Here is a 14,832-nt window from a genome sequence, read left to right on the forward strand (position 1 = left end):
GCCGTGAGTTGTACTTGCTTGCAATCGCCATCGCCTTAACTCTCTAGACGGTTTTGGACCGCCTAATCGCCCCCCCCCCCCCCTTTCCCCTGAGCTTAGGAGTTCCTGTGCTGCTAGACAGCAGTGACAGAAGAGCCCCAATACTGGTGTGATTAGCTAGCAGTTGGCCCGCTCATTTATGACAGAGACTGCACCTGCCTTCGCTAATTCGGCTTGAGTATAGGCTCTGGCTATGCTCGCTGTTTACTGCTTCCACCACTACTACCGTGCCACTACACAGTGTTTTGCGCTTGTCCGCCGCCAGGAGCGTGCACATCACCCGGGAGACGCTGCAGTTCCTGGGCGACGACTACGAGGTGGTGCCGGGCGAGGGGGGCCAGCGGCACCCCTACCTGCGCGACCACAACATCGAGACGTTCATCATCATCCCCAACGACAAGAAGCGCATGGCGCCGCCCGAGAACAGCAGCTCGGCCGCCCTCCACGGCGTCGCCAAGGAGATCCGCATCATGGGACACGCCAACGCCAGGCGCCACATCAACATGGGGTGGGTGTCTTCGGGGCGGTTAACTCTCGCGTTACGAGTCTTTAGTACCGTTTGATAGGATCGTGCGAATATTCGAGACTTCCGAATTTTCGGGCGTATAGTAATGTATTCGGTTCGATCCGAATATTTGGTTTTCGAAATGTCGAAGTATTCGTCTCAAGCGAATAACGGTGCTGGAGCGCATGCTTCGTGTGGTTTCGGTTCAACGTACCTACGGTATGGTGCCGCGGCACGCGCGAAGTTAAAACTTCCGACTCCATAGACACTTATTAGGCGTTTGCGCCGCGTACCTGCGCGTAAGCTGGAGCCGACTGCGCATGCGCACGACCGCAGACGTAAGCAGGCGCTCAGACCCGTTGCCTATCAGCAAGATGTTGGCGAAAGCGCTGGCACTGGTGTTTCGCTAAAGAAGAAATTCGCTGAATGACGAGAGGGAGCTAGCGAACGGTACATGGAGATGGGTGCACCTTTCCGCGAAGCCTCACGCTAAGTAGCACTGGCGGCGCGTATACTGCCGCTCAACAACGCAACTGCAACAGTCGACGGTCCCGCAGATATGAGTCTCGCACCGCACAAATAGGCCGACTCCTCGTGTAGGTCGACTCCCATAATTTCTAATGGCAATTTTTGCAAAAAACCGACCAAGCTTCAATAAGTGCGAGTAAGCTTTTTTTTTTTCATGTAATGGTGTTGTGTGTTAGAAAAATACACGATTAAAATGAAAAGATGTCTATTGCGCTGTTCAACCATTTTTGGTTGCCAGAAGTGTTTGAAGTGTTCGGTTCGATATTATTCGAAGAAAATGAGCATTCGCCTCGAATTCGCTTCGAACCAAAACCATCATTTACACAAGCATATAGCGTTTGATAATGCCACTCCAGGGAGATGACGAACCGTTTGATTTGGTTTCCTGTAACGCTTGTCGGCGTAACTTCAGATCCGTCTGAGCTAGAGGAGTCTATGCAGGTATGTATGGACCGCTGTTTGCTGCGCTCAATACGATTCCTGACTGGCTTTTGAAATAGTCGTGCATCTAGCAAGAAGCTGTAGCGAATGCGTTTATCCGCCTACTGCCACCTGGTCGCTATTTTATTGCGCCTCTATTTTAGTAACCTTGCATTCCGGTTTATTTTACTATTCGCGATTGGTACCCATCTTAGCTATGGCATTCGGATGCTCCACACGATTTCTCAAAATTTGATCGCATTTGCAGCGGCTGTGTAGGCAGAATGCAAAACAAGCGCCTTTGTGCCGGAAATCTTTCAGGTCACCTAAAAAAACAGCGGATTTTAGAAGTTAATCCGGAGTCCTCCACTACGCGGCGTGCCTAATACCCGCTGGCTCCATTTTAAATTGCAAAAAAAAAGAAAGAATCGTTAGTATTTTATTTCGCTTGTCTGTGCATCGCAGTCGATCGAGGAGATGAGCTTTTGCATCGAGAGATGCTAAAGCTGAAACAGAATGAAGGAGGCCAAAATAAAAAAGACTTTTTTGAAATGGTGGCGATTTACAGAGAACAAAAAATATATATTTCCGGAAAGTTCTCGATTATCTCCACGTTTATCAGTTTTTCGCTCTGGCCCCAACTAGCTTTTTCTTCTCTCGTTTTAATCTCTTCATCCTGTTTTGTTTTCCCGCTGTTCCTCTCTTCGCGCGCGCACACACGCGAACAATAACAAACCACCCGAATAACAAGCGTCCCTGGCTTACCAGAGCTTCAATATTTTTTTTCCTCTAACGCCTCGCCACCAGAGGACAACAATTTATGCAGGTTTTCTGTAGCGCACGGTAGCCACGCTCGGGCGACTCAGCCTGCCTGGCACGAGATAGGAGCCATTTACTTTCCGCCCGGAGATAAAAAAAAAAAAAGGAGGATAACGTCAAGAGCGAATTTAGGAAGGAGCGCTGCTTACATACGAGCTTGCCTGTCCGAGACGCCGTGAAACAGCGTGTTCTACACAACAGGGATGAGTAGTGCATGCGTGGGAGGCCAGGAAGCGCTTACATTATTCATGTACTACGCGTGTCCTCCCCCCCCCCTCTCCCTACCTTGCAGCAGGAGCAAGGGCTACTCGGGCGGCGAGAAGAAAAAGAACTCCCAGGAGGAAGTGAACGACTACCTGTCGCACGCCATAGACGCCCACAGCATCGAGCAGCTCCGTGCCGAGCACTGCAAGAAGCTCACTCTGACTTTCCACAAGGCCGACGTCGAGGAGAAGGTGCGTGCGTGCTGCCCTCTTCCGGCATGGCATCGCACTTCTGACTAATACCTGCTAATACACTTTCCTTCATTGTCTTCGAGCGTCTAATGCTTTCTAGCTGTCATTGTCGACGTTTTCGGTCTGTGCTTGCGCCGAGAGTGGTGACCTTAGCTGATCGCTTCGCCTGGCGCCTTCTATGATAGTCTTTATTGCAGTATTAAGAAAGACCTGCGCTTTTCTCGATGTCTTCTAGAAGGTCTTTCTAAATTCTGCAATAAAGACCACATAACTAGTACCGATACCCACGTGCCAAAGTGGTCAAGGTTGCATGGTGCGACTAATAACACTTTGCTAGCCGTACTTCCGGATTTTTTTTTATTGCGATTGGCATCAGTAATATAGCATGTCATTTATACCATCTGTTGCTTATCGTGTGGTCCGTGGCAGTATTCAACTGCCGTGGACAGGGAACTGCATTGATTTGTGCGAACGGGTGTTGGTAGCTGCAGGATGCACTGCTGGTCGCGAGTCTTCTCTGTGATTGACTGCGGTAGCAACTATCGGTCTATCGCAGGATGGTGCCGCATGCTCTGCGGCGGCGGCTTAACTCTGCAAGCGAGTTTAACGCCATTTCTTGTTGAAGACGTGGAATTCAATCAGCGCACATCCTTAGTGGTTGCCTGATACGGCTGTATTCCAGTGCACTGTTTGGGGTGATCCTTTTGTTCTGTGTACATATTCCCTTCTATATATTTGTTTAGATACATTCTATTTCATACTCACGAAGCTTTTTCTTTTCTCCCATCCACAGTACATGAAGGAACCGGACCCGATGCTGGGCGTATACATCGTGTGCGCGGAAGTGGTGTTGGTGTTCATATTTATCATACACATGATCATCCTGGATCTGTGAGTATTCTCTTTAGTGTATATATTCATCCACCGCGCCCCTTCTTATTTAAGTTCTATGCTCTCACATATATAAAAAGTTAAAGTAGAGGCTGTTGTGGTGCTGAAATCCGCTGATAGTATTTTCGTTAATATCTTTTTTTTTTTTTTTTTTTACGTATCACATTCGAATAGCTTTTATCCTGCGCCTTTGTGACGTTTCGGTTACGCGTAACCGTATAGAATACGCAGATATGTCGTAAATTATGCACGTCCTTTCTGGTGTCGTCAGCGTGCGCCGCGGTTCCGTATAACAAGGAAGTCCCGAAAGTACGCGTGCCGGAGCAATTTCGTTCGCTAAGCCGTAGCTCCCGTGCAAAGACACCGTCTGGATCCTATATGGTTACGGGAAAATGGAGCCGCTGAAAGACAATATCCGCGCAGCCTATCGGCACAAGACCTGAAATTGGTATAACATATATGTGTTATTCCAAGCACGACCGCCGTTCTACGCCGTTCTGTTTCAAGCTACTCGCTTATCGAACGCGTGTATATCGAGTTTCGTCACGGTTCTGGCGCGCGGAAGACTTTCATCTCCCGTTAAAACTTCGTACGTCTTCGTGTACAAATACCAGAAATGTATTTGTTTAGGGCAGTATCTTGGAAAGCAAACAGTTCACGAGAGACGCCACGTAATCTTTTGGTGACAAGCTTGCGGGAGCCTTTATCGCCGAATCGCAACGCCAGACAGAAAAAGTGGGCTTTCGTTTCGAGTATGCGGGTTCGCTTGGTGTTGACGCGTCCGAGAGCGCTTGCAGGAGCGTGTTTTCTTTTTGTGGCGCGATTCCTGAGATGGGTCGATACGTTGCTGCTCGCCGCCTTGTTTGTTGCTTGCGTGGTGCTATATCTTGAATGCTATGTTGTTCAAATGGACCATGTTTTAGCTTTTTTTTTTTAACCTGAAATCGCCGAAAGGCACCGGCTGTAAACGTTTTAGGTTGTCTTTGTGTAGGGGTTGGAAACCTGCGCATTATAGGTGCGAATAGGTTAGAAACTTTATAAACAGTGTGCATATTTATTTTGCTTTTCGGGTGGCAGGTGCAGGACACATGTATTGAAAGGTGCGCAAAAAATATTCGCGTATTTATGCTGGAACAGCGCACTGTGCAGATGAGATTGGCAGCCGCATAGCATTTTAAACCGGACTGCTTTGGTCATAGGAGAATGTGACGTGTATATACATTGACTTTCAAAAGTTCTCAGTCCATGCCACGCGTAATAGAAAGAGTGATCGGGCCATGCTGCAGGCTTGGTCCTCCCCGTTAAAAAACGAGGACAGTTCATCCTTTTTAACGTTAGTTTTTTGAAGCGCCCCCGCGCTGCGGAACCGCGAAGATAGCGCCACCTTGCGGCCTGGCACGATGTGGCCTGGGAACTTTCTAAAATAACTGTATAGTTTCCGTTTCTCGACACACCACCTGCTGCTAAATCTATGCGCGAGAGCAAAGGAAAGCAGCGAACATGTTTGATTCTCTCCGCGTGAAACCAAACTGTCCGCCGCTTTCTTTTGCAGCTCGTGGATCCGGGTATTTATCCAGATAGGAGGAATCGCCCTTATAATAATGGTCATATGCATCATCCTGTGCCTGCACCTTGAGGTAAGGACCTTCGCTTTTCTTCTTTTCTTTTTGCTATTTTTTAAGAATGCAGCACCCGTGCGGTACTGTTTAGCACTGCTGGCCATAAACAAGCCCAGAATCATCGCCCTAGTAACAAAAAAAGGAATAAAACTGCTGTTTTTCTTTTCTGAGTGTAGTGTTCAAAACCACTGGAAAAACAAAAGCGAGGAACGTGCGTATTTAAGAATTCGACTGGCGCCCAAACGGTTTCTAGTTCTTTGCCTGAAACTTCAGTGTCCAAACTGCGCTGGCGTGTACTTATTTCCGCGTACTGTAGGGCATAGCAGCATATGTTGCGCGTCGTTTTTTTTTTTTTTTCGCAAAGAGCAAAACAGAAAGAAAGTCCGCACGGACTTCACGCAGTCTGGCCTTATCGAATAATAAACATAACAAGGCTGCTGTAGAAACTGCAGCGCACTTATTCGCACGTATCGTGCACGATAACGGGGCACAGATACACGCGGCGCGTGTTTGAGCGGAGGCGCGCCGCGTTCGATGCGCTCTGACCTCGGCGCGGCGCGCGCGTCTGTTTACGCAGACCATACGCAGACCATTACGATGACCGCCCGTAAATAGCAGCCGCCGTCGGCCGGCGCCGTTTTTCAACCCAGCTCGCCAGACGTCACAACCGTGCACGTTCGCTCCACCGATGCGCCAGCGTGTTTGCTTGGCCCCGAACAGCCCGTATTTCGACCCGATTGTATTTGCTTTCACCGTTAGAATCGCTGCCCTATATTCATTACCTCCGCTTTCTTCTCCTCCCCCCCCCCCCCCCCTCCCCGTGAAAATATCGCGCGACTTTGGAGCACAGCTTAGGCAGGAGCAGTTATTAACGCGGCAGCGTTTTGGCTCCCGTTGTTGTTGATGTTGTTGTTGTTGTTTGCCTCTCATGGAGTGGCATATACACACAGTGGGGGATTGTCCAGGGTGCCTTACTAGAGATGATCCAGCGTCATCATCGTCTTCGTTGGCGGCGGCATTGGGGTTGAAAAAGCAAGTGGCACACTTGCCACACAAGTCCATGACCTTAACTGTGACGTCATTATAACCTGCCCACTGGATTGTGCACAAATTGGCCACCGTGGCAGGTGGCAGTCAAATTAATGATTGGTGGGGCTCGGGAAGAGCAACCTGGGTTTCACAAGCCCAGCCGGTTTCTGTGTTTGAAGCAGAGTGGCTGTGTTTGAATGATCAATTTCCGCATATATGGGCATGGAGGCAGAACTTAGGCGACAGAGAAGGAGTACTTGCGCGGGAGGGATCTCTAAGGCTGTCGCATTGTGCTCTGGAGGGAAGGTTAAGCGTAATGTGATGGTGAAAGAAAGAACAGCACCCGAGTCTGCGAAGCGATACGCAAAGAGGACCCCAGGCCGCTAAAGTAGCCGAGCACCGTAACCACTGAGCCACCGCGGCGGGGCGGTATGTATAGAATGGTATGGTATGGTATGACACGCTATGTGGCGTTTAACGTACCAGAGCTGCACATGCGCTATGAAAGACGCCGTAGCGGAGGGCTTCGCAATAATTTCGACCATCTGGGATTCTTTAACGTGAAATGAAGACGCACAGAATACGGGCGACTTCTGCATTTCGTCTCCATCGGAACGTGGTCGCTGCGGCCGATCCCGTGACCTTGGACTCAGCAGCCGAACGCGCTAACCATTAAGCATTAAGCCACCGCGGCGGGTTTATTTATGGACGGCTCCTCCTTAACGTGTACACCGTTGGTGGAAAGTCTGTAGGGCACGAAAGCAAACCACGTGGTCTGAGAGAGAGAGAGAGAGAGAAACTTTATTGCCAAGGATTTGTAGATCGTGGGCGCCTGTACCTCAGTGTGACCCCCATATAGGGGTGACCTCCAAGGCCCAGTTAACAAGAGCTTCCCGTATTGTCTTCTCCTGCTTCAACCTCTGTTTATGCCAGCTCTATTCGTGGTCTGAAGACTTTCGACGAAGGCTAGATCGAAACGCTGCGAAAACAGGACTGGAACCTTCTACACTTAACCAAATTATATTCTTTTTTCTTGCAGCTGTCTTTACATTGTTAAAAGTATCATCATCAGCTGCTGCGTATCTACGTAGGTGCTAGTGTCAACATTTCGTAACAGGCTCCTACGTTCGCCTGGTGGCCAGTAGTTTAAATGCCATCCAGGTAGGCTAGGAAGTCGGCATTGTGGGAGTGTTTCCAATGTGGTCACGTGGCCTTAGCGGAAGTGACGCATGGGGACCGCCGCCGCGGTGGCTCAGTGGCTATGGTGCTCGGCTGCTGTCCCGAAAGACGCGGGTTCGATCCTGGCCGCGGCGGTTGAATTTCTTTGGAGGAGAAATTCGAGGCCCGTGTACTGTGCGATGTCAGTGCACATTAAAGAACCCCAGGTGGTCGAAATTTCCGGAGCCCTCCACTACGGCGTCTCTCATAGCCTTAGTCGCTTTGGGACGTTAAACCCGATAAAACCAAAACCAAACCAGCATGGGGACCCTGCACTGCGTGCTCGCATGGGGCAAGTCGAAGATTGGATTGATGCAACTAACAGACACTTTCTAGCCCGGGCGGATGTGAAAATACTGAGTATCTTTAGTTTCCTCGCCAGTCTTGCAAATTCGTGGCAAATTTTACAGCGGTATCTCTGTTAAGGGCATTTTTTCCGCTTCTGCGGCGTCGGGCTTTGGCCGTGGAGCAACAGCGCACCATGCTGGTTGGTCTGCAGGCAGTGACGTTATGAATGACATCCTGCAACGCGCCGCCCTGAGCAGTACGAGCACATTGACGTCATGCGCGCTCTGCTGGAGAAGATAAGTAATAACTAAGAAAAAATATTCACTACCGCGAACAGCTGCAGCTGAATCTCGCGTCATAGAGTGGTAGCCGTCTTCTAATTTTTTTTGTAACGCTGCCCGTGAAATCGCCGTGAAATAATCACATCGCCGTGAAATAATCACCATTTCTATGTATTCAGTGCCAGGCTAATTTTGCGCTTAGCATTGGTTTGTGAGTGGCTAGCTGCGCCTTTGAAACCATCTCGCTAGCCCTCGCACATTGCGCTGATCGAACCGGCAGAAAAATAGTCCGAAAGAAGTGACACACTGCTTCAAATGAAACCGCCTTATCATTTCTTTCTTTGTTCCTAACTATAATCATTTTGCGTCACAGCCAGAACTGCGTCCTTGCTATTTGACTCCGAAGTGCACATGTCTAAATTTTGTTTAATTTTGGTTCTGTGATGCTTCGAAATGACGGCGTCCAACACAAGTGATTTTGATACATTGGTGGGAGTTTCGGACCTCGGCAACGTACTACGACACTGCTGGGCTATGACTTGTGCTTCTCTAGGCTACGTTCTTATAGTTACTAGCGTGCATGGGCATACAGTGCTGTAAGAGTGTGTACCACGTAAATGCGTTAGTTTGTACGCTTTGGCAGTTCACGCAAATTTTTCATATTTTATTTATTTGAACTGCAGACAATTCAGAACTAACTTTGCATGGCCCGGCTGGGTCGAGAGGACTGAAGTCGAGATCGCTGTCTCATTCACCCTTTTTCTTTCTCAATTTTTGCTTCATTTCAGCTTTTTACAGCTGTGATTCCTTCCAAGTGTTATAAGATTTCCGAGAAGCTCACGGGGAACAGATTGCATAGCCAAGTTATTTCAATTGTAATTTTAATCATTGTGTACATCTGCTGCATGACATCGGCGGTGAGTGGAAAAGCTTTCTTAAGCCTTTTAAAAGCGGCGTATGTCGCTTTGAAGCCTTTGGTGCGGGAAATATAAAACAGTTGCAATATATGTAGTCATATGTCATATGTACTATCCTTTGCTCTGTCTCCTACAGATTAGGCCGCAGTCTGAAGACGTCGAGTCGTGCTTGTCTTATGACGTCAATTTCACGTTGGTAGCAAACGTAACTTGTATGCAAGAAAACTACGTGAACGTGCCTGAGGTGAGTGCCTCCCATTTCTGTGTCTTTCTGTACCTTTGCTTTTAATTTTCGCAACGAGGGTATATGAACAGTTAAATAAAGTTTTGCCGCTTGAGTAGACATCTAACACGGCTGGCGCAAGTGTAGCCCAGCGAAATGAATAGTTGGGGGTTGTTAGCCTTGCGCTCTGGATGCAGCAAATTCTGTAGATATCGGAAGAGATAGTGAGCAGGAAGGTGAAAGGATCGAGACCGACGCTGATGCACAGTGCCAGGTCATCTTGCAGGCTGCTTGTATGACGTCACAAGCGTACGCCACCAAAATGATGAAGGCAAATATGGCATTTACCTTACGCTTAGCTGGTTTTCCAAAGCACATGTAGCTAGCTGCCAAAGACTGAGGATGACGCAGGGCATTTACTACTAGTCCCTTTATTTATTTTGGGTATATTAGCATCAGCTATCAGCTGTCATGCAGGCATTGCGGAATCAGGGTGTGGAAGAGTGTTATGTGAAAATATTGGAAGATATTTATAACGATTGCACAGCTACTATAGTTCTCCATAAAGTCAGCAATAAAATTCCAATACGGAAAGGTGTCAGGCAGGGAGACACAATCTCTCCAATGCTCTTCACTGCTTGCTTACAGGAGGTATTCCGGGGACTGGAATGGGAACAGTTGGGGATAATAGTTAATGGAGAATACCTGAGTAATTTGCTATTCGCTTATGACATTGCCTTGCAAAGCCACTCAGGACAAGAACTGCAAAACATGATCAATCAGTTAGACAGGCAGTGCAGAACGGTGGGGCTAAGAATTAACATGCGGAAAACCAAAGTAATGTTCAACAGCCTAGCAAGGGAACAGCAGTTCGCAGTTGGTAGTGAGGTGCTGGAAGTAGTAAGAGAATATGTCTACTTAGGGCAGGTAGTGACCGCAGATCCGGATCATGAGAGGGAAATAACTAGAATAATAAGAATGGGGTGGAGCGCATATGGCCGGTTCTCTCAGATCATGAATGGTAGCTTATCAATATCCCTGAAGAGAAAAGTATACAACAGCTGTATCCTACCGGTACTCACCTATGGGGCAGAAACGTGGAGGCTAACAAAGAGGGTTCAGCTTAAGTTAAGAACAACGCAGCGAGCTATGGAAAGGAAAATGACAGGTGTAACGTTAAGGGATCGGAAGAGGGCGGAGTGGGTGAGGAAACAAACGCGGGTTAATGACATCTTAGTTGAAATCAAGAGGAAGAAATGGGCTTGGGCAGGGCATGTAATGCGAAGGCAAGATAATCGCTGGTCCTTAAGGGTAACGGAGTGGATTCCAAGAGAAAGCAAACGTAGCAGGGCACGGCAGAAAGTTAGGTGGGCGGATGAGATTAAGAAGTTTACGGGGATACAGTGGCGGCAACTGACAAAGGACAGGGTTAATTGGAGAGACATGGGAGAGGCCTTTGCCCTGCAGTGGGTGTAGTCAGGATGATGATGATGATGATATTAGCATCCATCACAAATCGCAATTACTCACATTAAAACAAATTAAAACCAATTTTTGTTTCTGTCTGATACCTTCGCAGTACCTCACGCTCTGCCTGGCTCTGGTGCTCCTAGCCTGCGCCGCTGTCCTCGTACTGACGACAGTCGAGAAGCTGGTACTGCTGATTCTTTTCACCCTGCCTTTCTGCGCACTAAGCTTCACGTGGGACGACAGCCTGTGGAACTTTGTTCCTGGGTACGCATCTTTTTGTTGTGTTTATGTGTATGTATGTTCTGCACGCCTCCTCGTATCTGCACTCACTTTCATTAGGCTGTACAAGGCGCGCACCATGTCCGGGGTGTGTAAGACGGCGTTATGCCAGCAGCCGGGGTTGAGTGCTACTTTCGCAGCCCGAGTATATAAATGGATTGCGAGGGCGGCGACATCTATGTGTCCTTCCTCCGACATGAAGAACATGGTACTCACTATGGTGGAATGGGAACGGAATTTTCGTTTTCTGCTTGATTTTTTAATTGGCGCCTTTATTATCGATTGTCGTGTTTGGATAAGAGCCACATGGAAACCATAGAGCCCCTTGCCCCACCCAAAGGAACGTTAGCCCCACCCCCGCCCACTTTTGCTTTTTTTATTGACTTAGGATTTCCCATCGGCCGTAGCTCATAGTAGTAACGTGATCGCCCAAAGAAAGTCACCGTGTATTGATTTGCGAAGCAGGAGTGGAAGCAGAGTCGTGCTTCGCTAATGAATGTATATATATATATATTATATTATTATATTATTTTGCCCCCAAAAAAGAAACGAAAACTTTGCATCCGCGGAATGCCGAATTGGCACGTCATCTGTATTGGGCGGCGGGCATTCATTGCTGCAAATAAGTTGGCCGTGTGCTTGCAACGCTCCCAGATGGTCCAGGTCACCTGGACCGTGATCCATTTGTTCATCGCTGTTTCCTTCAGCTACTTCTGTCACGCGTACACGGTTTTTCTCTTTACGTATGAAAATGTTCTTATGAAAACTAAACGTTTTACAGATTCGCCTGTCCGGTTGGTCTTTAAGACTTTTAATAAATTCTAACATATCTCTGACCAAGAACTTTAATTTGAAACCCGATGTTTCGGAGCCGGCTCGGCTCTTTCTTCAGGGGCGACTGGGGGCAGTAGCTAGCGCCTTTAAGTATGTATGGAGGGAAGCAGGAGGTTACATGCAAAATGTTCACTTGCATGTAATTTCTTACTTCTATGCACATGGTGCGTCGAGCCTGTCCCTCTTCGCAGGCAAGTACGTAACATTTGTTCGCCAGAGAACGCGCTGACCTCGCGTGCTCCATGCGATGGAAAATTGACAAACGATTTAATTGTGGTTGAAATACAGTCTTTCATAACCATATAAGTTGTCGATTTCACCCCTCATTATTTGCACCGACTTTTCCGAGCTTATAAAAATTAATCTGAGCGTAGCTGCAAACGCAAGCATGCGATGCATGGGCCGCTTTCAAAAAATGAACTGAAACTGAAATCGAAACTAGTCACCAAAATTGAAACTAGTCAAAGACAGACAAACAGTCAAGTCAATCCAAGACCACAATTATGGCGGCGTACATTGTTTGTGTGGCCCTAGCCTCGTGTGGCTTGTGTTGTTTCTCAGCGGTTCACACTGTTATATTACTGGGCAGTACGCGTTTAGTCCCGTTCCGGTACTATGCTCTTTGATCTGCTGCACTTGTTAGGACTTGGTTTCATCATCATCATCCGGTGACGTTCACTGTAGGACCCGAGCTTCCGTTATGCCGTCGGGACAACACCGTGGTCTCTGCTGCAGCCGCTGAGGCCATCCTTTGGCCGCAAATTTCCTTATCTACCCACCTGATTTCTGCCGCCAACTGCTACGTTTCTGTTGCTGCCTCAGATATGAATCTAGCAATGAAATCCCGGCCGTCAGCCCATGGCGGCTACTGCGGTCTGACGTGCGGCTCAGCGGAGTGTGCTAAGATCCGGAGAGGCGGCCGTTACAAACTCAGCCTGACAACATTTATAACAAGAACCTTATCGAATGCGGCTAGCCTACAGGCGCTACTTGAGGACTTGATTTACTGTGTAACAAACTTTTGTCTCTGGAATCGTTCTTTGCATCTTCACGCAGGTGTAGGCTTTCGTGAGTTCGCGTAGATCACTGCAGTTCAGATTTGCGTAATTCAACGCCTTAATTCGTCCTTGTGCGGTCCGCTGTGCTCACTCTCCTTCCAGCGGCACTGATGTGGTCTACCTGAAGACTGTGGTGGTGCTTGTGCTGTGCCTGTACATAGCAGTCCTGGTGATCCATGGCTTCCAAACAGAGGCAACATCTCGCCTTGACTTTTTGTGGAAACTTCAAGCAATGGAAGAAAAGGAGGACATGGAAGACCTCCAGGCTTACAATCGCAAGCTACTCGGCAATATCTTGCCGGCCCACGTCGCCGAATACTTCCTTTCCTCTGATCACAAGAATGAGGTGAGCATTTTATTCTAAATTTATTTCGGTACCCCGCGTTGTATGATGGGACCACACATAAAACGGTCAATTTCAACAGATTCCATATGTTGCCACAGTGACAGTGGTTATAAAATTGAATATCAAATGAAGGGATAACTACATGGTAGAAAATGAAGTACAAGGCTAACTGCTTGTGCTAGCTGAGAAGTCGCTGCTGTGAAAGGAGCCGGCATTCTTCATGTTCACTGTGCAAGTTCATCCGGCCTTGTGGTCTGAGGAACTGCAGATTCAAGAAGGGGCTTCTACCTATCAATGCTATGAGGCAAGATAATTTAGCCAGTGCAGTGCCATCTGAAAGAAAACTCTGTGAATTATTGCATTGCCATGGTCACTTCACATCTTTATCTGCAACATCTTGGAATATATTATCTGCGTTGCCAAGCTTTGCACATGCATTTTTCTATGCATGAAGGAGTGAGAACACGTAGAGAAGGAAATCCAGGCAGATGCATAATGTGACTTCGAATGGATCTTGAGAACTGTTAGTGCACATTGGGGACCTGTGGTCAAAGCTCTTGACTTCGACTGGAAGTCAGTGATAGATACTTCCACTACACATAGTTTGCACGTACGTTATAGTGGCTGCCATCTTTGTGCCCTGAAACCTAAAGCCTGGGTGTTTGCCTAATCCTCTTATTGCCAACTATTTCCATCACACACTAGAAGCTAGCCTATGCACCTTAAGATGGTGCCCGTGATGTAGCATGCGAACTATAGCTTGCATATTGCATCAAAGGTGCCATGATGGCTCATTGTGCACGTTGGGGACCTCTGGAAACTACTGGTGGCTGCAATGAATCAAAAATCTTACACGAATTGCACGAGGCTCTGCAGTAACAGCCTCCTTACAGCTGAGCGGCAATGCAAGGTCATCTGCCAAAAAGCCTTCGCATGTATAATGCAGTTATCAGTGTTTCCTTGAAATGAAGGCAACTGTGTGGCATAAGCTGCTCTAATGAATATTTTTCTTAATGTCATGCTTATGTATTGCTACTTTCAGGACCTGTACCACGAGCAGAGGGACAGTGTTGGCATCATGTTTGCATCAATTCCCAACTTCAGTGAATTTTACATGGAACTGGAAGCCAACAACGAGGGTGTGGAATGTCTGCGTCTCCTTAACGAAATCATTGCAGACTTTGATGAGGTAAAGAGCAGTGCTGGATGCATACAAAGTTTTACAGGAATTCTGAGTGGGGGGGGGGGAATGAGAAGGAAAAAAAAGCAATCTTGCTCATTGTTACACCTTATATCATGCAGGAGAGTAGCGTTATTCAATAACTTATGGGTATGCCATTTCAGGGCAGTTTTCAATTTTTAATCAGCATCGTGCCGCAAGAACGCTGTTCCCATGAAAGATCCATCCAGCTGTTTTAGGAGATGTTGCTGTACGAACTTGTGCAGCACAGTAATGAAGCTGGCTTCATCATTTTTCCAGTGCTGCCCGCTACTCGAACCACCGTGCAGTGGCAGACTGCTTATGCTAGCTTATTTAAGGTTTTCTTATCTTTCATCGCAGTTGTCGACGATTTTTTCAGTTGCCCGTAATTGTCCCACTGTCATAATCAGCA

General features: G+C 47.7%; 1 protein-coding gene across 5 annotated transcripts in view; it reads left to right on the plus strand.

Moving 5' to 3' along the window:
- The window catches only part of LOC149342368 (adenylate cyclase type 5-like), a 236,149-nt gene that overhangs the window by 202,310 nt on the left and 19,007 nt on the right, over positions 1-14,832 (plus strand). For all 5 annotated transcript variants that reach the window (XM_089544648.1, XM_089544649.1, XM_089544647.1 and 2 more), the window contains 9 exons: positions 305-547; positions 2,604-2,766; positions 3,560-3,657; positions 5,210-5,294; positions 8,881-9,009; positions 9,146-9,253; positions 10,812-10,966; positions 12,976-13,219; positions 14,262-14,408. In XM_089544648.1, coding sequence (XP_089400774.1) covers positions 305-547; positions 2,604-2,766; positions 3,560-3,657; positions 5,210-5,294; positions 8,881-9,009; positions 9,146-9,253; positions 10,812-10,966; positions 12,976-13,219; positions 14,262-14,408 — 1,372 coding nt within the window. The remainder of the gene's footprint in view (positions 1-304; positions 548-2,603; positions 2,767-3,559; positions 3,658-5,209; positions 5,295-8,880; positions 9,010-9,145; positions 9,254-10,811; positions 10,967-12,975; positions 13,220-14,261; positions 14,409-14,832) is intronic.

The sequence above is a fragment of the Amblyomma mixtum genome, chromosome 5, assembly GCF_055824585.1.
Source record: "Amblyomma mixtum isolate Tamu chromosome 5, ASM5582458v1, whole genome shotgun sequence".
NCBI classification, from domain to species: domain Eukaryota; kingdom Metazoa; phylum Arthropoda; class Arachnida; order Ixodida; family Ixodidae; genus Amblyomma; species Amblyomma mixtum.